The 21,653-nt window shown below is 56.5% G+C and overlaps 1 protein-coding gene across 1 annotated transcript; it reads right to left on the bottom strand.

Annotated features, from left to right (window-relative positions):
* Positions 1–744: 744 nt before the first annotated feature.
* On the bottom strand, positions 745–21,653 carry NHERF1 (NHERF family PDZ scaffold protein 1). Its single transcript, XM_003813330.5, has 6 exons — positions 20,777–21,653; positions 7,929–8,090; positions 6,580–6,733; positions 3,124–3,164; positions 1,865–1,954; positions 745–1,633 (listed from the first exon to the last, which is right to left on the bottom strand). Exons 1-6 carry the CDS (start codon positions 21,215–21,217, stop codon positions 1,445–1,447), a joined length of 1,077 nt encoding a protein of 358 aa, XP_003813378.3. The 5' UTR covers positions 21,218–21,653; the 3' UTR covers positions 745–1,444.

Here is a 21,653-nt window from a genome sequence, read left to right as displayed (position 1 = left end):
GAACCTCCCGGCTCTGCAGCCTAGCTCTTGCAAGCCACCTTCCTGGACCTCCAGATCAGGCTTCAGGTGCCAAAGGTATCAGGGACCTGGGTCTTTTGTTGGGGGCAGGGCACCTTGCCCTTGAACAGTCCCTTCCACCCCAGCTAGCCACACAGCATGTCCCCGGGCTCAGTGGACCGGTTTGTTTTCCCCTGGCACTGGACACTTGCCCTCCAATCAGGTCACAATGGCCAGATAAGATAGAGGATCTGGCACCAGCCCAGCCTGCCCCTGGGAATTCTGCACCCCACTGGCTATAGGCAGAAAGAGTAAAGCCAAGTCCTCACATTCCAAACCCAGCTCCATCCTGGGACACACTTTCCACGCTTCTGGAATTAAAGGAACCTCCCAGAGTCCTCTGAGAACGTTGGTCTGAGCTCCTACTTCCCCTTGTAAATATCCCCATTAGACAAGGGGTCCCCAGCACACAATTGGTGCTTGCAGCCCGGCACACAGGCACACTGACCACACCAAGCTGAATACCCAGCTGGGTGCATGCATCTTCCTTCCTACAGGACTGCAGCTAGGCCCTCTAGCTAAAGCTACCCAGGCTTGGGGTCACAGGGAGCCCTTGATGGCCCTCCCTCCAGTGTACCCCACCCTCCCAGCCAAAGACCACCTTGGCTTACCATTTCTCACTTTCTACCTATAAGGGGTCCAAGGCCAGAGGACAAAACTTCCAAGGAACACACGGAGGCTGAAGGGTTTGGAGAAACCAGCTGAATTTCTGAAAGTGTTTCCTTACAATGGTGGTACCTGGCTCAGGGATGGGCAGGGGTAGCCAAACCCTCCCCGTGCTGCCCAGTTCGCTGAGGGTGGGAGTAGGAACAAAAGTTTAAGGCTGAGGCCACTGCCATGCCCTGGATGTAACAACCAGGAAAATCATGTTAATCAAGGAAACAAAAATTCCTCTAGACTCCGCAATACTGCACTCTTAACAACAAAAATCAAATGAAAACAAGATGTGTCTGCCACAGGTCTCAGGATAACAGATGCCCTGTCCACTGAGAGCGGCAGTTCTGCAGTCAGAGTTCTTTGATCAGCCCTGGACCCATTTATCACATGGGGGAGGAAGGGAGGGTGCCCTCTCGCCTGGTCCCATGATCCTGTCATGGTGCAGGTTCCAGCGATGTCCCAGGCAGGGTGGCAAAGGGACACCCGGTAGGATGAGGCACTCAGTGAGGAGGAGGGAGGCAGAGTCTCCTTTCTGACTGTGGGAGGACAGGAACACATTCACCTTCCCTAAAGTAAGGGAAGAACATAGTTCTCTAGAAAAATCATTTGTCAAGAAAGGGGATGTGGGTGCTGATTTGTACATTGATTCAGGGGAGTAATTGGGGAGAAGGAAAAAGGTGGGGTGGAATGCTGGCTCGGCCCTGCCAGTCACTGGGTGGCAGCAGGGTGCTCAGAGGTTGCTGAAGAGTTCGTTTTTCTTGCTCCAGTCCATCTGCGGGGCCCGTTTGCTGCTGCGTTTCTGGTGGGCCCTCTCTTTGGCCATGGCCAGGGAGATGTTGAAGTCTAGGATGGGGTCGGAGGAGGAGGTAGACGAGGGCGCTGTGGAGTCCTGTTTTGGGGGGCTGTCTTGGGAATTCAGCTGTAAAGAGAAGTGGGGGCAGGAAGTTGGGAGTCAGTCCCTCATTAGGCTCCCTGGTCCTCAGCCTCGGTGAGGTGGCTCCCTTGGGGCCGTGCCCAGGGAAGCCAGGTCACAAGAACAGAATGCGGCTCAGCATGTGACCTCAAAGGCAGGCTGGTGTGCCAGGAACAAGTGGGGCCTGGGAATCGGCTTCCTGTAACCCAGTTGCCACCCCCCGCATGGCTGGCCTACCTCCTCGCTGGTGTCACTGGAGGCGGATCTCACCAGGGCTGGCCTGGGGCTCTCCAAGGCTGCCTCTGCCAGGGCTTCACGACTGTTCTCCTGGCAGAGAGGAGAGGGTTGTGGGTTGTCAGAGGATGGGGTGAGGGGGTCCTGAGGAGGGAGGGAGCTCCTGGGGAAGTAGGGGCCTCAGACTGAGAAGAGGTAGCACTGATGCCCTGGCCACCCACCCCTGGTTCCCACCTCCTGAGCCTGCTGGGGCTCCTTTTTACATTCCTTTGGGGATCAGAGGGCAGGCTGGTTCTACTGCTCAGGCTGGAGGGATGGGATGGGAACAGACCATCATGGGATTAGCTGAACCGCTCCCTCTCCCTGGGCCACTCCAATGTGGCTTTTAGGTACTGGCTTACCTTTTGGGCCAGTGACCAGGGAGGGGCTTCTTGGAATGTGGGGACACATGGGGGCATGGGGAACCCATGTGGTGCTCCCTGAATCTCCTGTGGTCCACCTGACTGTTTGCCAGGATTTGACCCCAGGAATCCTGAAACCCTAACCCTGAAGCAGCAAAGGAGGGCCTTGAAAGAAGAAGGTGGATGGAAAGTTCTAGATCCAAAGATGAGGTGAAAGAAGGTTGAGGCCTGGGTCCAAGGGCCCTCCCCCTTGCCAAGTACCCTGGCAGGAGCTCCTAGGGAAGGGGAACCTTTGAGCAGACCCTGCAGAGTTCCTGCTCTGTGGCCTGACTGAGTCGGCCTGTCCCAGAGCGAAGGCTTTGGCTGGGGCGTCAGCTTGGCACCCAGCCCCTTCCTGGGTTCCTCCATGGCTTCAGCTGGCGCCCAGCCCCACCATCTCTTCCCCAGCCTCACCCCCTTTCCCTTCTGCCCAGGGAAGGGGGGAGGAGGGGCTTTGTTCTTCCAACCCAGACTGGAAGTAGCAGGGGCCCGGCTGCCCGTGGCCAGACACTGAAGCTCTGTTCTTGGGGGGAAGAATGGCCCCTTCTGTATGGTGGGGAGTTGGAGGCGGGGGCTTGTCACCCAGGATGGCGGGCTGCAGAGGGGCCCAGCCAGCCCGCTCCCTCCTGACAGCTTTGGCCCCAGGCAGAGGCCAAGAGGGTTCTGGCAGTTCTATAGCTTGGAGCTGAAGAAGGAGCTGGAACTGGGGACCCTGGGGTTTTGGCCTTAGTCAGATGGCTATCCTACCAACCACAGCACCTTCTGATCTGTCTCATGCACCCCAAGGATTGAAATCCAAAGAGACAGGGGACCCGCCCTTACCTTCTGTATCTCCCCATTGGTGAAGGGCACAGGCAGGGGACCTAGGCAAAGGACAGAGCAGAGGTGAGTCCAGAACGGGGATGGAATAGAGCGTGGAGAGGAGGCAGGAGTTGGGTTTGGGCAGATTATTAGATCTTGTTCCCTGGGTCAACATCTCAAACTTTTTTGACTACCACCCACCATGAATACATTTGCCTTATTTATTAAAAAAAATTTTTTTCTTTATAGAGATGGGGACTTGCCATGTCATGCAGGATGGTCTCAAACTCCTAGCCCCAAGCAATCCTTCCACCTTGGCCTCCCAAAGTGTTGGGATTACAGGTGTGAGCAAATGTCTGGCCTACGTTTGCCATTTTGACGACTCAGCACACACAAAGATTTTGTGTGATAAAAGTTTCACAAAGCAACACCCTTACTACAGTGTTCTTTGATATTTTTAATTTCATTTCATTAAAAAAAACAAAAACATTTCTGGGCCAGGCATAGTGGCTCACACCAGTAATCCCAGCACTTTGGGAGGCCGAGGCACCTGGATCACTTGAGGTTAGGAGTTTGAGACCAGCCTGGCCAACATGGTGAAACCCCGTCTCTACTAAAAAAGACAAAAAGAAAATTAGCTGGGCATGGTGGCACACGCCTGTAATCCTAGCTACTTGGGAGGCTGAGGCGGGAAAATTGTTTGAACCCAGAAGGTGGAGGTTGCAGTGAGCCGAGATCACGCCACTACACTCCAGCCTGGGCAACACAGCAAGACTCTGGCAAAACAAAACAAAACAAAACAAAACAAAAAACAAACCAAAAAACCTGCTGGTCTCTATCTACTAAATTGATCTTATGAGGCACTGATGGGTCACAAGGTGTTTAAAAAATGTATTGTCTCAGATGGGGATGAAATTCCAGGATGGCTGCCTAATTCCTACCTGGGAATTCCTACCTGGGAACTCCTACGTGGGAAGCTTGTTAAAGTACAGATTCCTGGACCTTGGCAGCACAGATTCTGGTTTAGTGGGCAGGCCTAGGAATCAACATTTTCCAAACGCTTCCCAGGTGATGATGATGACACCAAAATTGGAACCACACCCCAGACTACAGTTAGTACCTGCCTCAACTGAAAGAGAAAATAGTCCGGGCTCAATGGCTCATGACTGGGACCCCAGCACTTTGGGAGACTGTGGCAGGTGGATCACCTGAGGTCAGGAGTTCAAGACCAGCCTGGCCAACATGGCGAAACCCTATCCCTACTAAAAATACAAAAATTAGCCGGGCATGGTGGCAGGCGCCTGTAATCCCAGCTACTCAGGAGGCTGAGGCAGGAGAATTGCTTGAACCCAGGAGGTGGAGGTTGCAGTGAGCCAAGATTGTGCCATTGCACTCTAGCCTGGGTGACAGAGACTGTGTCCGGGAAAAAAAAAAAAAAAGGCCAGGCGCGGTGGCTCACACTTGTAATCGCAGTACTTTGGGAGGCCAAGGTGGGCGGATCACAAGGTCAAGAGATCGAGACCATCCTGGCCAACATAGTGAAACCCCATCTCTACTAAAAATATAAAAATTTGCTGGGCGTGGTGGCGCATGCCTGTAGTCCCGGCTACTCAGGAGACTGAGGCATAAGAATCACTTGAATCTAGGAGGCAGATGTTGCTGTGAGCCGAGATCGCACCACTGCACTCCAGCCTGGGTGACAGAGCAGGACTCCATCTCAAAAAAAAGAAGAAGAAAAAGAAAAAAAGAGAAAATAATCCCAACTCCTATTTGCCAATCAGGAAATGAGGGGGGACGAGAAGGCTCAAGGGGTGTGTCCTGGGTATCCCCTCCCCCAGCCAGTGGGAAACCTGGAGGGGTCAGAGGGAGAGAAGACAGGTCTGGGGTCACCTTCACTGGGCTCACTCAGGGTAGGGGTCCCACATGGCTTCAGGGGTGGCTGTTCCATCTCCAGGGACTGGTCAGTGTAGGGCTTCTTCTGAACTCTTAGCTTAAAATTCCTGGTTATCTTTTCCCTGTCCCCAGTCCAGGACACAGCCAGAGATACCTGACTCTCATCTTCTCCTCCCTTTTGACACCCACAGCCTTCCCCGGGCAAGGACAGGCTGCTGGGACACAGGGTCACTCACTGTCCCCTCCCCATCAGCTCACAGTGGTCAGGGTGAAACCCTGGCAGCCGGAGAGGGGGGCATTCCTCCCTATGGAAAGGGTGAGGATGCCATCCTGGAGGGACTGCGGGGAGGGGACTGTCCCCAGGCCTCTCCCTCTTCAGGTCCTTTGGCCAGAGGCTGCAGCCCCTCTAGCCCGAGAGACAGGCAGAAGAGGGAGGAACGTCTGAGGGGGCCAATTACCTGCAGGGTGAAGGGGTGGGGGAAGCAGGGGACAGTATCCCAGGAGCTGAGTGGAATCCAGATTCCAGCTGTGTCTTCCTCGTATCAGATCCCTAGGAGGAAGGCTGGGGCTTCTCTGGGCCTTAGTCTCCCCCTCAGTGGAGAAGGGGATTATCTGAGTTACCTGGTTTCCATGAACTTGGGAGATAAGGGTAAGGTGGTACCCCACCTCCCATGCCCAGAGCCAGCTAGGGACTTCCAGGGGCCATCCCCTCTTCTAGGAGCCTCAGGCCTTGGATTGCGCCAGAAGGGGACAGGGCCTCCCCAGCGGGCCCTTGCAGCTGGCAATGGGAGTCACAGGACATTTGTGTCAATCTCCTTTTACACATACAACCTTGAGTCTCCAGGAGGCCCCGCCCACTGCAAAGTCCCAAGAGGTTCCACCCTCAGTATGGCCCAGTGAGCACCCCTGCCCGCTCCAGGGAGCCATCTTCCCAGGGAGAAAGTCCAGACCAAGGAGCAGAGCATGCTTAACCCCTCCCTGCCCCGGTGCAGCAGCCCTGCCCTGTTTGGCTCGGGCCTAGGCAGGGGGAGGCGCCAGGCTTGGCAGGGTGATGGTGGGGGATGGGGAGGGCAGGGGCCCAGGGGTTGAAGGGGGACCCACTACTCTCTAGAGCCAGCAAGGCTGAGTTTCCAAGACAACCTGAGAGGAGGGAGGGGGAGGCACCAGCCCCCGTCACTGGACTCTGATCTGACCAAGCAAAGGCTGGAGGCCTCCCCGGAGTTAACCCTTTCCTCACATTGACACTGCCCTGAAAGTCCGCTGGTGGGGACAGGACTGGGGGCTTGGGCCTCCTTTGGGGCTGCAGCTTTGGCCGGGAATAAGAAGATCTGTCCATCTCTCTCACCGACCTCATGCCAGCTGACCCCGTCACAAGCTGTCCTCAGAAACCCACTGCCACTCCCTACACTAGGCCCCCGCTCCCCCAGCCCACACCTCTGGGCCTCCCATGAAGGAGAAGGAGGGAGCACCCATGCCGGGAAGCTGCCCACCCCTCGCCTGGGACCCAGCAGTCTTAGCCCTCGCTCACATCCCTGACTTGGGGGGCTCCAGCCCCAGGATGGCCAGTGGCCCCACCTGGCTTACCATTCAGGTGCTCCTGAGATGGGGTCACTCTGCATTTCTTGAAGAACTCGTCGGTTTCCCTGTCCACCACCAGCAGCTTGGTCTCGTCCCCGCCAGCTCTGATGGCGGACACCACGTCCCCATGCTGCTTCCCCTCCATGCAGACCCCGTTCACCTGCAGGGCAGGGTCGGGGAGGCGTTACCGGCACAGGCCTTGGTTCTGGGGCAGGTAAGTGGAGGGGGGTTGGGGGCAGGGGTGGCCACCTTGGTTCTCAGCCAGTTTGCAGTTCACAACTTGGGGATACTGACCCCCGCCATTTCTGCAGAGTCCTGAACTAGGCTGGGGGTCCTCCCATTGACAGTCAGCTGGGGAGGCAGGATACATGGGAAGGGCCAACGAAAATATCCAGACGAGACTAAACAAACACAGCTGGGAGAGATGGGATGGGAGCGAGCTGGGAGGCCGGGGTGGGGCCCAGCCTGGGTAAGGACTTGCTGTCCGACTTCCTTCTCTGGGCCTTGGTTTTCTCACGTGTAAAATGAGAAGTCTTGGGAGAGCTGATCTCTAGCTCTAAGGTTCTAAGACTGTGATTCTGGGACCTGCCTGAGCATTTGGTTCACGTTTCCTCTCCCAGGAGCACAGCACCAGAGCCCTGAATGCGCGAGTCTAAAAGCCTAACTCGGGGCCGGGTGAGGTGGCTCACGCCTGGAATCCCAGCACTTTGGGAGGCCGAGGCGGGCAGATCACTTGAGGTCAGGAGTTTGAGACCAGCCTGGCCAACATGGTGAAATCCTGTCTCTACTAAAAATGCAAACATTAGCCAGGCGTGGTGGTGGGCACCTGTAATCCCAGCTACTAAGGAGGCTGAGGCAGGAGAATCGCTTGAACCCAGGAGGCGGAGGTTGCAGTGAGCTGGGATTGTGCCACTGCACTCCCCCAGCCTGGGCAACAAAGCGAGACTCCATTTCAAAAAAAAAAAAAAACTAAATAAATAAAGGCCTAACTCAGGAGAGGGGTTTGTTACTGCCACCCCACTCTATGTGCCTGGCAGCAGGGAAGCTCTGGAGATGGCCCCAGACATCTCCCTGATCGATGGGTGAATCACAGGCTGCCCATTGTATCTGCTTGGCAAGGAGGAGTCCAGGGGAGTGGAGGTAAGAGAAGAGTCCATCAGTCAGTCCATCTGTCCTTCCATCTATCCATCCACCACCCTTCCCTCCCTCCCTCCCATCCACCCATCCATCCAGCAGCTCCAGGTTGGCTATGCCCGTGGGCTAATCAAGCCCATGATGGTATGATGGCTGCCCCAGGTGCTGCTGATCTGCAGGGGGTGGGGGCAGTCAGATAGGAAGAGAGCGAGAAGCCTCACCTCCACAATGCGATCCTGGGCCCGGAGCCCTGAAGCCTCAGCCGGGGAGTCTGGGTCCACTGACCGGATGAACTGGCCTGGCTTGGACTTGTCGCTGTGCAGGTTGAAGCCATAGCCACTGGGGCCCTTCTTCATGGTACAGAGCCGAGGCCGAAGCTCGCGCTGCAGGGACAGGGGAGGGTCCATGGCTATTCCACAGTGCCCCAGGTTCTGCCTTCCCTGTCCTCTGCCTGTCCCCATCTCCCCAACCAAGGAAGGTTTGGGAGGATGCAAATTTGCTTAGATCCCTACACAGCAATTTGAGAGGGTTCTGGTCCAGGACTCAAAAGACTTGTGTGGATACCCAGCACCGCAGCTAACTGCTTAGGTGATGTGGATAAAACACTGCTCTGTCCAAGCCTCAGTTTCCTCTTCTGCCAAATGAGGGGTAGGACCAGGTTAGCTCTCACATGCCTGTCCCTTCTGACAGTCTAAGGTGAATCACATGCTGTGTTGATCGGGCCTCTATCCCTCCCCATTGGTGGCTCAGTCTGGCCCTCCTGGAGAGGGGGCAGAGTGTGGCACCCGTCAGCCTGGCTGGGGACCTGGGGCATATGACTGAGGACCCCCAGCCCCTTTGTACCCCGTTCTCTGCAGCAGGGGAGGAAGAGGCAGGTGTTTACTGAAAGCTGGTCAGTGTGTTTACAGTAAAGCCTTCCTCCATATACACGAACTCTCTCTCACCCCCACCAAGCCGAATGGCCCAGACAAAAGGGAGCCAGAAGGAGCAGATAACCAAAAACCTATTGTGCAGCACAGCAAGGGGACCTGGACAAGACGGGGCCATCCTCAGGCGTTCCAGGACCTCCTCCCCCGACACCGCTGCCCAAGGGCAGAGGTGGCAACGGAAGCACAGAGACCCCAGAAACAGAGGAGCCTGAATAGGGAGGGGACCGGGAAAAGCAGGGCTGGGCTAAAGGGAGCCCAGTGTGGCTGTGGCCTGGAGGGTGTGACCTACTAAAAGGGCACACGCAGATTTCGAGTGCTTGGACTCAGCTGAAAACAGTTTCCAACATGCTTGGTCCAAAGTAAGCAGCTCAGCTTAGAAGCTGCAGGCCTGGACACACAGTATGATGGAGGGAATATGGGTGTAGGCGGCCGAAGCCTGTGCCCAAGGACTACGTCTGAGTCCCTGTCCCTCTCCCCCTCCTCCAGGCCTGGTGCAGGGCCACTGGCTGCTGTCCAGCCTGCTGGCCCTGTGTTATCACTCAGCACATCAGACAATGAGCAGTGGATAGTCAAGGCTCCGAGCCAGGTTCCAGCTCCCCTGTTTAGGAGCTGTGTGACCTGGGGCAGGTCATTTATGGATCATTCTGACTGCCATCTGCCTCCCAGGGTTGCTGAGGCCCAGTGAGGTCATTGACTTAAACACTTTCTAACTGTAAAAAATCCCTGTGCACACCCAGACTTTCCCATTGTTGTGAATACTAATGAATAGTCATAGGAAGCTGGGAGTGAGATTCTGGTGGGGTGGGGGTGTGTGTGCCAGGCTGCTCTGAAACCCAAATCCCTAGCTGGGAGTGGAGAGGGCCGAGAGGGGTGGGAAGTCACGCCCAGGAGGGCTTATGGGCCTCTGTCCCAACTTGCCAGCCCCAGGAGGCCGCCACCATCTGCAGGAGACTCAATCCCCAGCCTTTCGATCTCTGGGGGTGGCTAGAGGATGACTTTGCATTCCTTTAAAGGCTTGGGCAGGTCTTTCTTGCCTGGGTTTTCATACCCAAATCCAGGCTCGAGGACCCCTCACCCCAACAACAAAGACGGTTAAGTGAGTGGTAAAAACGTGAGTGGCTCACAAAGGCTCAGGAACCCTGAATGAAGCTCCTCTTGCCTTTTTCTCCCTGGCCACCCCCTGCCTCACTGCAGGGCCCACTCCCAGCTGGTTCGGCTGTCACCTGCCCCAGGCTCACCCCCGGCACTCCCACAGCCCTACGGGATCTTGTTCCGGGAGTAAGTGAGGCTCTTCTCCCCTAGAGCTAATCCCTCCACAAAGCTCCCAGCCAGGCCCTCCCCCGGGCCGCCTAGGTGAGCAGAAACAAGTCTGACCAGTTGCCGTCACCAGGACAGGCGCAGCTTTCTGCTTCAGCCAGACACCCTGAGAAAGTGGGGAGGGTGAAATCTCAGGACAGGCAGGGGGCAGCTCTAGTGACCTCCTCCAACCTCCCTCCACCGTCCCTGTGCTCCCAAAAACCTTCCCATAACAACCTGGCTGGGGCTTGTCAGCTGTTTTTGAGATGGGGAAACTGAGGCTCAGAGATGTGGAGCCCATTGCCTGACATCACACAGCCAGAACTCCAACCCTGGTCTCTGACTTGGAACCTGTCCTCCTTCCACCACACTGCAGGGTGCTCCTTAAGGATCCAAGTCCAGAATGGGGCAACCCATTGGGAGGTGAGGACCCAACAGGAGTCAGGCAGACAGGGGCTCTCTCCAGGGCATCGGCTGCAGCCTCTGCTGGAGGTGGGCTGGGAGCTGAAGAAACCACAACCTACCACAGCCTTCCTTCCGGGTGCTCAGGGCCTCTCGCAGCTGGAGCTGCAGCCTGAGCTGGGGGATGAAGCCTGGTGTGGGTGACAGGGCAGGGGCATGGCTGGACTGGGGGCAGGTGGCTCTGGGCGCCCACCCCACCCCCCCGGCTGGCAAGACAGGGCTGTGCTGGCTGCCTTTGGGATGCCCATCCTCTGGCCCTGGTCTCTGTGCTGTGGGCTTCCCTTACTGATCTTCAGCCCAGTGCCCCTCGCCTAGTGACATATGGTACCAAAGCTCCAGGGCCTGCTTTGAGCCTTGCTCCGCTCTGTCAGCACCAAGTCGTGCAGTTCAAGGGGAAACGGGGTACCCAGCCTGAGGGGCTCAGGTGCCCTCTGTTTCCTTCCCCTGCACTGGGACCTGCTCCACTGTTCTGTCTAGATGTGGCTCTGTGGCGGCTCCAGGACCTGAGGGGGTAGCTGGACAAGGAGATGGGAAGCCCCCGGTAGACCCCACCAGCATTTAGACAGCTCCGATGCACCTGCAGAGCCTCCTTCCCAAGTCCCTAGAGACTTCCTCCCCTCACATGGGAAGGGGGGTTCCCACTCTTCAAGGGAGACCAGCCTTGTTCCTCCTCACCCCTCCCTAGCAGGAGCCTCCCAGCTGTCTCCAGGAGGTGTCAGTGCCAGTTGCTGAGTCAGCCCATCAAGCCAGCCCATCCCAGCCTGGGTGGAGGCTGGGGCTGGCAGGGGAGTCCCTTGGGGCAGCCCCCCTGGGGATCTGTGGGGCCTGGCCTGTGGTCTCCAGGCCCAGCACTGAGAGGAGAAGATGGGGAGGTGTGGGGTACCTGGCCGAGCTCAGCCACCATTGCTCTTGGACCCTCACCGCCAAGCTGGGGCAGGGCTGGGTTCTGCCTCTGGGGAAAGGGGATAAATGGGAGTGACGTCCAGGCATGTTGGGCTTGGTGTGTGGCCCCCAGGAGCTTAGGAGGAGCCAGCTACAGAGGGGTCCGAAGCACGGTGGGAGGAGGAGACTCAAAAGGAACATAGCCCCAGTGAGTTCCGGAGGGCAAAGTGGGACCTCCAGTGACGACGACAGCGTGGGAGACCCAAGTTCAAGACAAAATCAGGATCTGCTCAGAGAGGAGACTGGCAGAGAGCCAGAATCGACAGGAGGGAACATGAGGCTACGCAGCCGATGGGCAGCGCAGCTGGGCCGGGGTGACCCAGGGATGGACAGGCTGGAGACTCTCACTTTCACAAAATGCTGGCTGGCTTTCCAGAAAAGACCCTGCCCGGAGAGCTGCCCCCACACCCTTCTCCCGGGGCCTCCTCCACCCTCAGGCTGCCTCCCTTCATCTGTCCTTTCCCCCAGGGAGCTTCACCCCGCCCTAAGTGGCCGCCCCATCACCTCCACCCACGCAGTCCAGGGAGCGGATGGTGGGCACGGAATTCAATAGGCGCCACCAGCAGTCACCTGGAAAGCTGGGGAAAGTCGATACCCTAATCCCAGTGACCGTCTCTGGGGAACAGGCCCAGGGCCGCTCCCTGCTCCTCCTTCCTCCCTTCAGGGAGGGCTGTGGGAGCCTGGGGGCCAACGCCCCATTGGGCCCAGCCCCTCCCTGGCTGATGCCATGGTGATGGGCCCTACAGAAACAGCCCAGCCCGCTTCCTTCGAGCCAGCTAGCTCAGGACCCCAGAGGAAAGGGGCTGGAGGAGTAGGAAGACCACTTGGGTGTCCAGGGGAACAACAGAGGTAACCTCACCTCTCAAGACTGCCCCTCCCCCAGCCCAGGGCTCTTGTTTATGCAAAGAAGACCAGTGCCCCATGCCCAATACAGGAAAATCAGCCCCAATAAGAGGATGGAAGGGGGCAGGACGGCGGGGGCAGGAAGGAACCCTGGCTGTTCTCAGGGGCTGGGGTGTGTGTGTCAGGAGTATGTTGGGTGTAAGAGCCATATTTGCTCTGGGAGACAGCTCAGTTTGTTCCCCAGATTCTGGAGACAGGGCTGGGCCTGGTGCCGGCTCTTCAAGGAAGCCAGGATGGAGACAGCTGGCCCTGCCTGGAGTGCTGTGTGACGGGCAGCCTGGGGGCACTGGGAAGTGACCAGGGGCTCCAGGCACTCAGCCAGTGTCCACACCTCTAGGCAGAAGGTGTCTTCTCCTTACCCTAGGTGAGGTACAGGGGGCTTGGCTGTCACTGGCCCCCTGCGTAGTGGCCCTGATGTCACCTCATTTTACTCTATGGGACCCCCCTCCACCCTCCACATCCCTCCAGGTCTGTGCAGGCAGCAGGGGAATGTTGGATGTGTCCATCTAAAAAAAAGTCACTCACTGCTCCTAGCCTTTGATCTCCTCCTTCCTATGTCTCAGTGGGAAGAGCTTTCCCTGGAGTCTGGTAGGGTGGGAACCAGGAGGGAGACACAAACTAAAGTGAGGTCTGCTGGTCTGACAGACACCCCCAGGACTCAGAGGTCTGAAACAGGTTCTCCTTCTGGCTAGGAACCTCTTCTCCCTGTGCCAGCCATGGAGACCCACGGGGGCAGGAGGGGGCAGAGTCTGGCTCAGGTCTCCACAGGGCTGGGCAAGCCTGGGATGGAGCAGGCTGGTACCTGGGCTGCAGCCCGGCTGGACACCATCCAGGGCTGGCCGCCCCATGCCTTCCCTGCTGCATCCCTCCTCATCCCTCACCCTCCTCCCAGAAGTCTCTAGATTTAACCCCCAGGGGTTGTCCCAAGGGGCTATTAAGAACCTTCAAGGAGCTTGTGAAATTGGGGCTCAACACTGAAGTAACAAATAGCAGCTGCTATTTACTGAACACCTACTATGTGTTAGGCACTGAGCTCTTTACATGTGTTTTCTTCTTAAGAGCCAATTATAGTCCTAAAAGGAAAGTATTATTGCCAGCATTTCACAGAAAAGGAAACTCAGCTTCAAAAAGCTGGAGTCAGTTGCTCAAGTACACATGGCTGACGGGCGAAGGCAGGATTTGAGCTCAGATCCAGAGCAGCACTGTCCAGTAGATATATAATGCCAGCCATGTGTGGAATGTAAGATTTTCTAGTCATCACATTTGAAAAAGGAAAAATAGGCCGGGTGCAGTGGCTCACACCTGTAATCCCAGCACTTTGGGAGGCCAAGGCAGGTGGATCACCTGAGGTCGGGAGTTCAAGACCAGCATGGCCAACACGGTGAAACCCTGTCTCAACTAAAAATATGAAAATTAGACACATGTGGTGGTGCACACCTGTGGTCCCAGCTACTCCAGAGGCTGAGGCACGAGAACCGCTTGAACCCAGGAGGCGGAGGTTGCAGTGAGCCGAGATCACGCCACTGCACTCCAGCCTGGGTGACAGAGCAAGGCTCCGTCTCAAAAAAAAAAAAAAAAAAAAAAAGAAAGAAAAGAAAAATAGGCCAGGTGTGGTGGCTCACGCCTGTAATCCCAGCATTTTGGGAGGACGAGGCAAGTGGATCACTTGAGCACAGGAGTTTGAGACCAGCCTGGTCAACATGGTGAAACCCTATCTCTACTAAAAAAGAAAAATACAAAAATCAGCTGGGCGTGGTGGTGCACAGCTACTTGGGAGGCTGAGGCAGGAGAATCGCTTGAACCTGGGAGGTGGAGCTTGCAGTGAGCCGAGATCGCACCACTGCACTCCAGCCTGGGCAACACAGCAAGACTCTGCCTCCAAAAAAAAAAAAAAAAACAGGAAAAATAATAGAATTGAATATTTTATTTAACATAATGTACCCAAAATATTATCATTTCAACGTGTAATCCATTTTTAACAATTGAGCTATTGTACATCCTTTTATTTGTACAATGGCTTCAAAATCTGGTGTGCATTTTGCACGCACAGCACGTCTGCATGTGGACCAGCACATCTCGAGTGCCCGGGAGCCTCGCGAAGCTGGTGGCTGCTGCCTGGACAGCACAGACCTGTGCTGCCTGAGACTGCCCCAAACACACTCCTCTAAATACCCCTGGCCATTGCTGTTCCCCTGACCTTAGCACAGGGAGAGGCTGCAGCCTGTCTCGGAGAATTCAGAGCTCTCAGCACCCAGCAGTGAGTGGGACTTGAACCTGGCCAGCATTCTCTGTGTGTTCCCACACCACCCCGAGGTGACCTGGACCTCAGGGAATCTGTAACTCTTGTCCTTTTCTAGGGCCTAGGGACCTAAACATTGCCTAGGAGTCTGGGGACATGGTGAGTTGTCCTACCATGAGGGGAAGGCTTCGGTCAACAGTGAAGACCACCCTTGAGGGGGGCTCTCTGTGCAGGTTCTGGGGAGTGAGGGCGGGGGTAGATACTTGGTTACCAGATTCCAGATCGACCTATCACATCACTTGAGAAGGGATGGGGACAGGAGCCTGCCCCTTATGGGCTGAGGCACTGCAAGGATGCCCTGCTAGGGACAGGAGCACCTGGAAGCCCTGGATCCTTACAGGAAGCCAGTTCAAGCAGCCTGAATTTATACCACTGTGATGGTCCAGCTGTGGCTCAGAATATGATGGGCAGAAACACCTGGCAGAGTCAGGCATCAAGCACAGCCTACTCATGTGGCCAAATGGCTGTGCAGGCACTAGAGTCAGAGGTTTGGGTTCCAAGACACACCCCTGCGCTGTGTGGGAGGAGTCGCTAGCTCAGAGTCCTGGGACCCGCCATGGCCACCTTAACTGATCAAGCCTCAGCCTCCATAGGCAGAGAATGGGGCCAATATCTGCCTCACTGGTGGTCATGTGGATTAAATGAGACAGGCAAGGTTAGTACTTAGCACAGTGCTAGACACAAACAGTAGCTATTATGTATTGAACACTTACTGTCAACCTACAAAATAGAGAAAACAATAGCTAATTTGTCTGGGGGACAATGAAATGCATATTGGCTGGGTGCGGTGGTTCATGCCTATAATCCCAGCACTTTGGGAGGCCGAGGCAGGTGGATTACCTGAGGTCAGGAGTTTGAAACCAGCCTGGCCAACGTGGTGAAACCCCATCTCTACTAAAAATACAAAAATTAGCAGGGTGTTGTGACAGGTGCCACCCAGCCTGGCCAATGTGGTGAAACTCTGTCTCTACTAAAAATACAAAAATTAGCAGGGTGTGGTGGCAGGTGTTTGTAATCCCAGCTACACGGAAGGCTGAGGCAGGACAATTGCTTGAACTTGGGAGACGGAGGTTGCAGTGAGCCGAGATCACACCACTGCACTCCAGCCTGGGTGACAGAGCAAGACTGTCTCAGGAAAAAAAAAAAAAAGAAAGAAAGAAAGAAATGCACGTCAACATCTTTATGTCATAGGTAGAGTGCCTAAAGGCACTGTACAAACCTGTTTCCTTCCAGGTAGGGCCACTCTATCTTAGAGCAACAAAAACAGAGGAACATTTGTTATTGGGGTCTAGAGCTCTGGTTTCTCCCTGTAAAGAGTCCTGCAGCACCAACAAGACCTCGGCTGAGCTTCTTCTTTCTTTTTTTTATTTTGGAGATGAGTCTCACTCTGCTGCTCAGGCTGGAGTGCAGTGGCGCGATCTTGGCTCACTGAAACCTCCACCTCCCAGGTTCAAGCCATTCTCCTGCCTCAGTCTCCCGAGTAGCTGGGATTACAGGCACCTGCCACCACGCCTGGCTAATTTTTGTATTTTTAGTAGAGATGGGGTTTTACCATGTTGGCCAGGCTGGTCTTGAACTCCTGACCTCAACTCCTGACCTCAACTGATCCGCCCGCCTTGGCCTCCCAAAGTGCTGGGATTACAGGCGTGAGCCACCGTGCCCGGCCTGAGTTTCTTATTAATTCCCCACCCCACTTTCCCAGGGACCATTGAGATGGGACATCTGGGAAAGGGGAGAAGACCCCATCTAGACATATGGAGTTCCTTGAGAAGGAAGCCCCCATTCCTCCCCGCCCCGGGTTTTTTTTTGGTAGAGACGAGGTCTCACCATGTTGCCCAGGCTGGTCTCAAACTCCTGGGCTCAAGCAATCCTCCCGCCTCAGCCTCCCGAAGTGATGGGATTACAGGCACAAGTCACTGCGCCCGGCCAGGAAGCCCCCCTCTATCTCCAAGAGTATCATCTCCAGAATTACTGAGCTAACAGGAGCTTGAAGGTAAGAACCAGGGGCTACACTGTTTTGCCAGCAAAGAAAGAGATCCCAACACACAAACAATCACATACCCTGTCCATTTCAAATCCAAACACCCAGCAGCTCAAGCTCTGTTCTGCCCTACCAGAACTCCAACTTGGTTGGTGTGAAACGGCCCGCCCGCCCTGGGAAAGAGGTTGATGGCCCTCCAGCTAACTGTGCCCCACCACCCACATTGCTCCCTGGGGTGCCTGCACTCTCTGACTCTGGGATCAGGGTCAGGGCTGGCAGGAAACACCCCAAGCTAGCACTTTCATTTACAAACCTGTCATGCCACCAAATCTTCCCAATAACCCTGCAGGCAGTGCTTTTCACAGAGGTGGAGGCTGAGGGTTGCAGGGAAAAATGAACTCCCAGGATCCCAGAACCAGCACACGGCAGAGCTGGGATTCAAACACTGATCTGCTGACCCCAAAGCCTGGACTTTTGGCTTTCTAGTTTTCAAATAGAAGCTGCTAGCAGGCAAGAAAGAAGAGTGGGTAGGTTCTATCTGGAATTCCAATCTCTGGGCGGGGCGGGATGAGCTGAATGAGGACAAAGGTCCCTGACTGTTGTTATATATTCATTCATTAATTCAAAAACTGTTTTTGAGAGCCTCCCTACCGTGTGCCAAGGACAGCGCTGGGGATAGAAACACAAATAGGCCACAGTTGATGCCCTTGGGCTTACCATGTAGTGGAGAAAAAGGTCACAAACAGATGATTAAAATATTGTGTGTTTAGAGCGATAAAAGATGTAAGGACAAAGAGGAGGCGGAGGCCGAGGCTGGCAGATCACCTCAGCCCAGGAGTTCAAGACCAGCCTGGGCAACACGGTGAAACTCCATCTCTACAAAGAGTTTAAAAATTAGCTGGGAATAGTGGTGCATGCCTGTAGTCCCAGCTACTAGGGAGAATGAGGTGGGAGGATCAATTGAGCCCTGGAGGTCGAGGCTGCAGCGAGGCGAGGTTGCGACACCACTCCAGCCTGGGTGGAATCTGTCTCAAAAAAACAAAAACAAAAACAAAAACAAAAAAAATGAAGGAAAGGAAATGCTAACCCTGCCTACTGGATTAAGGACAGGCTCCCTGGGAGGGGACAGAAGTGTCACGGTGTGAAGGCTTAGAGGCTAGAATTCGGACCCTGGGTGTGGTTTTGGGGGTAGGGAGGCAGTGGTGAGAACAGGCTGCCAGATGGAGAAGGGCCATGGAACAGCATATAACTCTTAAAAAAAAAAAAAAGAAAAAATTTAGTAGAGACAGGGTCTTGTCATGTTGCCCAGGCTGGTCTCAAACTCCTGGGCTCAGGCGGTCCTCCCCCTTTGGCCTCCCAAAGTGTTGGGATTACAGGTGTGAGCCACCACACCTGGCCACAACGTATCATTCTTAACCCACAGTGACCATCGATCAGGCACTGACTATGTGCCAGGCTTGGCCACAGTGGCATTTGCCCAACTAGGCAGGCTGACCCAGCGCTAGCTGCCCCATGATAGGTGTGCAATGATCACTATGAAATATGTATTCATTCCAATACCAACTGCAAAGGCTGGCTGAGCCTGGACTCAGTGCCAGGCACTGAGCTACGTGCTTTACACACAGCCTCATGCAATTCCGAGGTAGCTGCCATCACCCCCAACTTACACAAGAGGAAATGGAGGCTTATAGAGGTGAGGTAACTTGGCTTCGCACAGCCTGGCTAGTACAGCTGAGCTGGCTCGGCTCTGCCCGGCCGGCACTCTGAACCCAGACTCAAGGGTTTAGGCCTCATCCTGTGACTGGTGGTGAATGGGGGGAGGAGGGCTTTAAGCAGGGGAACAGCAGGGCGGGTCTTGCTGCTCCTCTCTCCCCACGGGGCAGGCGGGGAAGGCCATCCACAAAGCAAAGCCGGTGGGCAGAGCTGGAGAGCCACTTCCACCTCCTTAGGCCTAGACTCCCCAGCGGGGATGGCCAGTGTTACAGGCACCCCTCAGCCTCTGCCCTGAGTGGTTCTGGACACAGCTGGTCTTCCCAGCCAGAGGCCACCCAACCAACCACTCTCTGCGCCACACTTTTCCACTGATATCGTCACTTAGTAAGTGGAGGGCTAATGAAGATAAGGGAACAGCCCCACCTTGCACACAAATTCAGACTAAAACGAACTGGCAAACCTCCATCTGATGCTTTATGTAGGAAACGGGTGTGTTTTAGAAAAACGAACTCTTACAATGTCTGTTAACATTTTTTGCAATAACCACATGGGTGTCTGTATGCTCAACACACAGGATTGAGAGGAGAGGATTTTCTGTTAGAGGGACTCAATGGTGTTGACTAGGAGTCAGTTTAAAGGAGCTGGGATTCAAACGCCAGGCATGAAGGAGTGCAGTTCAGCATTTAGTAAGGGGCTCAAGTGCTTCACGTCATTTCTACAATTCTAGAGAAGGCAGGCATCACATCGCCCAATGCCTCCATCTCACAGATGGGAGAACCAGAACTCAGAAGTCCTGGGACTTGGCTGGTGATGGTGTCCCCAGGATTTGCTGGTGGCTCTCCTCTCATCTCCTGGCCTAACAAAGTACACACAAATGTAGGTGTCCCTCCAAAACATGCAGGAATCTGAGTCTGTGCTCACCCAGGAAGCTCAAAGCTGCTGCCTTTGCGCACGTGTGCTATGCCAGGCCTCCACGTTCGCCTCCCAGGCCCTCTGGCACCCAGCAGCATAACCAAAAGGGCAAAGGGAGGAGCTGAACGAGACTGCAACTTGTGGGGGGTGGGGGTGGGTGGGTATTTGTGTGGGTGCCAAAGTCCAAAAAAAAAAAAAAAAGAATGTCAAATCGATCGATGGACTCAGCACAAAGTTCACACTGGATTTCTGCCTGGGACTGGAGATCATCGGCCCCAACTCCCTGGCATCAACCCCCTTGCTCCGGGTGCTCAGATCCCTTCCCCCTCCCCTTGCCAATGCCAGCTTGGCAGGGGCAGGAAGTGGGAGCCTGGTGGCCCTGGCATTCCCAGCACCCAGCTCTGGCTGGACAGGGCTTCTGGTGACCGCACTTCCACCAAACCAGTTGATCCTCTAGGGCTTTGCCTTCTACCTTAATGCCGAACTGTGCCCTTTCTCTGTCCAGGAGGCTCCTCGTAGCCCCACGGACACTCCCATCAGACACTGCCACCAGGGAGAGCTGGTGCAAGCTGAAGGGGTCCTGGGAGGCTCACGCCCTGCCCTACACAATGCACCACTCCACTCTCTGGGGACAGGAGGCTCAGCACAACTCCTATTTTGCCAGCTGCCCCTCTTGCAGCTGATCCAAACTGGGATCCCATGGGCAAACACCAAACATGGGCAAAAAGCAACCGGCCTGCTGGCTGTGTGGGCACCAGAGTGACCATGGCAAGGCCAGGGCAAGACCACCGGCTCACCGTGAGCTCCGCTGGCGCACACAGGGCCGTGAGCCCCAGGAGCTCTCTCCCCTCCCCATGGCCATCTTTTTCTTCTTCCAAGGTCTTTCCCTTCCCTCCCAGATACAGTTCTAGGCGCTTACTCTTCACATTCCCGAGAATCGTAAATCCTCTGAGGTGGCAGAACCACCACTCCGAGATGCCTTGGCTCCTCCTCCCTGCCAGGCAACCCCCACACCGCCCTGAGATGGTGGGGCCTCCTCTCCCTTAGAAGTCACACAGGACTCCGGCAGGATGAAGTCCAGCAGGATTGAAGTTCAGGACACACACCGGCGGGCTGCGGAGAGGGCCTCCTCGCGCCGGGGCTCCACACAGGAGGAGTAATGCTATTCCTCTAGCTTTTGAAGTAGGAGTGGCGGGCGAAGCTGGCACCTCTGGGGCGGAGAGCCCTTTCTCCCCGGCCCATCTGCGGACTGGGGTGAACGAGGAGAGGGCACCAGGGAAGGAGCAGGATTGGGGGATTCCGAGGAACGGGAGCAGACACCCACAGACCCGAGGGAAGGGGGCTGGGTTCCCCTGCGCCGCCCTCCCAAAGGCCAGGGAACAAGAGGTGCAGGCGGCAAAGGCGCTCAAGCTCCCAGCACAGCCTGGGAAGGAGAGGAGGTCGCGGGACGCAGCCCCAGGCCTGCCTAGGATGTGTCAGGGCGCCTGGTCGGCGGGCGGAAGCGGTCTCCCCCTCGCAGCTCGAGTTTCAGAAAAACGACGGCGGGCGCGGGGCTGGACGGCCGGGGCACCTGAGTCTCTCCGGATCCTCCTCCCACTCCATTCCAGCCTGCGCGGCTCGGGCCCCGCTTACCTGCTCCGGGTGGCTCTTGTCGGCCTCGCGAGGCTCATTTTCGTTGCCAGCCCCCTGCGCCTCGGCGGCGGCCGGCGGCTCGGCCTGCCCCGGCGCTTCCTGGGCGCGCAGCAGCTCCTCTCGGACCTGGACGCCGAGCTTCTGCAGCTGCTCGTCCGTCTCGGGGTCGACCACCAGCAGGCGCACGGCGTTGAGTGCGGCGCGGATGCGGCTCACCACCTGCTGGTGGGTCTCCTTCTCCACGTTTTCGCCGTTCACCTCCACCAGCCGGTCCCCCGCCAGCAGCCCCGCCTTCTCGGCCGGCGAGCCGGGCTCCACCAGCCGGATGTACTGGCCCAACTTGCCCTTCTCCCCGTGCAGGTGGAAGCCGTAGCCGTTCGGACCCTTCTCCAGGCAGCAGAGCCGGGGCAGGGGCGCCCCGGCCGCTGCGTCCGCGCTCATCTCGCCCTGCGACGGGTCAGCGGCGCGACTTGGGGTTCCGATGGGGACGGGACGGGACGGCCCAGCCCTTCTTCCCGTCCAGCGAACCGGGAGCGCAGCAGAGAAGCCCTGAGCCGCCGGACGGGCCAAGCAAGCAGGTGTCCCAGGAACCGTCGGCCGCCGCGAGCCGCGAGGAGCGGAGAGAGGAGCACAGACCAATCCCCGCCCCGCGCGGCGTCTGAGCGTCCCAGAGTCCGCCCAGGCTCCTTACCCCGGGGGCGGGGCCGCGCTGAGGGTGGGGACCTCCGCGGGCCAATAGGGGGCTGCAGGCCTGGGCGCTCCGGCCGGGTGAACGGCGCCGGCCATTGGGAACGCGCGGGGCGGGGCCTGCGCTCGGCGCGGCGCTTCGCGGCGGGCGAAGACGAGCGCTCAGGAAGTGGAAGTGTTTGTTACCGAG

The sequence above is a fragment of the Pan paniscus genome, chromosome 19 (genome assembly GCF_029289425.2).
Source record: "Pan paniscus chromosome 19, NHGRI_mPanPan1-v2.0_pri, whole genome shotgun sequence".
Lineage (NCBI taxonomy): Eukaryota > Metazoa > Chordata > Mammalia > Primates > Hominidae > Pan > Pan paniscus.
Note: the sequence above shows the minus strand (reverse complement) of the source record. Positions and strands in the feature narration are given on the sequence as shown.

Coding starts and splice junctions, on each gene's coding strand:
- NHERF1 (XM_003813330.5), bottom strand. CDS start 21,217: ATGAGCGCGGACGCAGCGGCCGGGGCGCCCCTGCCCCGGCTCTGCTGC. Junction 6,734..7,928: donor CCCAGGATCGCATTGTGGAG/GTGAGGCTTCTC, acceptor CCTGCCCTGCAG/GTGAACGGGGTCTGCATGGA. Junction 1,955..3,123: donor CCAATGGGGAGATACAGAAG/GTAAGGGCGGGT, acceptor CCTCTCTGCCAG/GAGAACAGTCGTGAAGCCCT.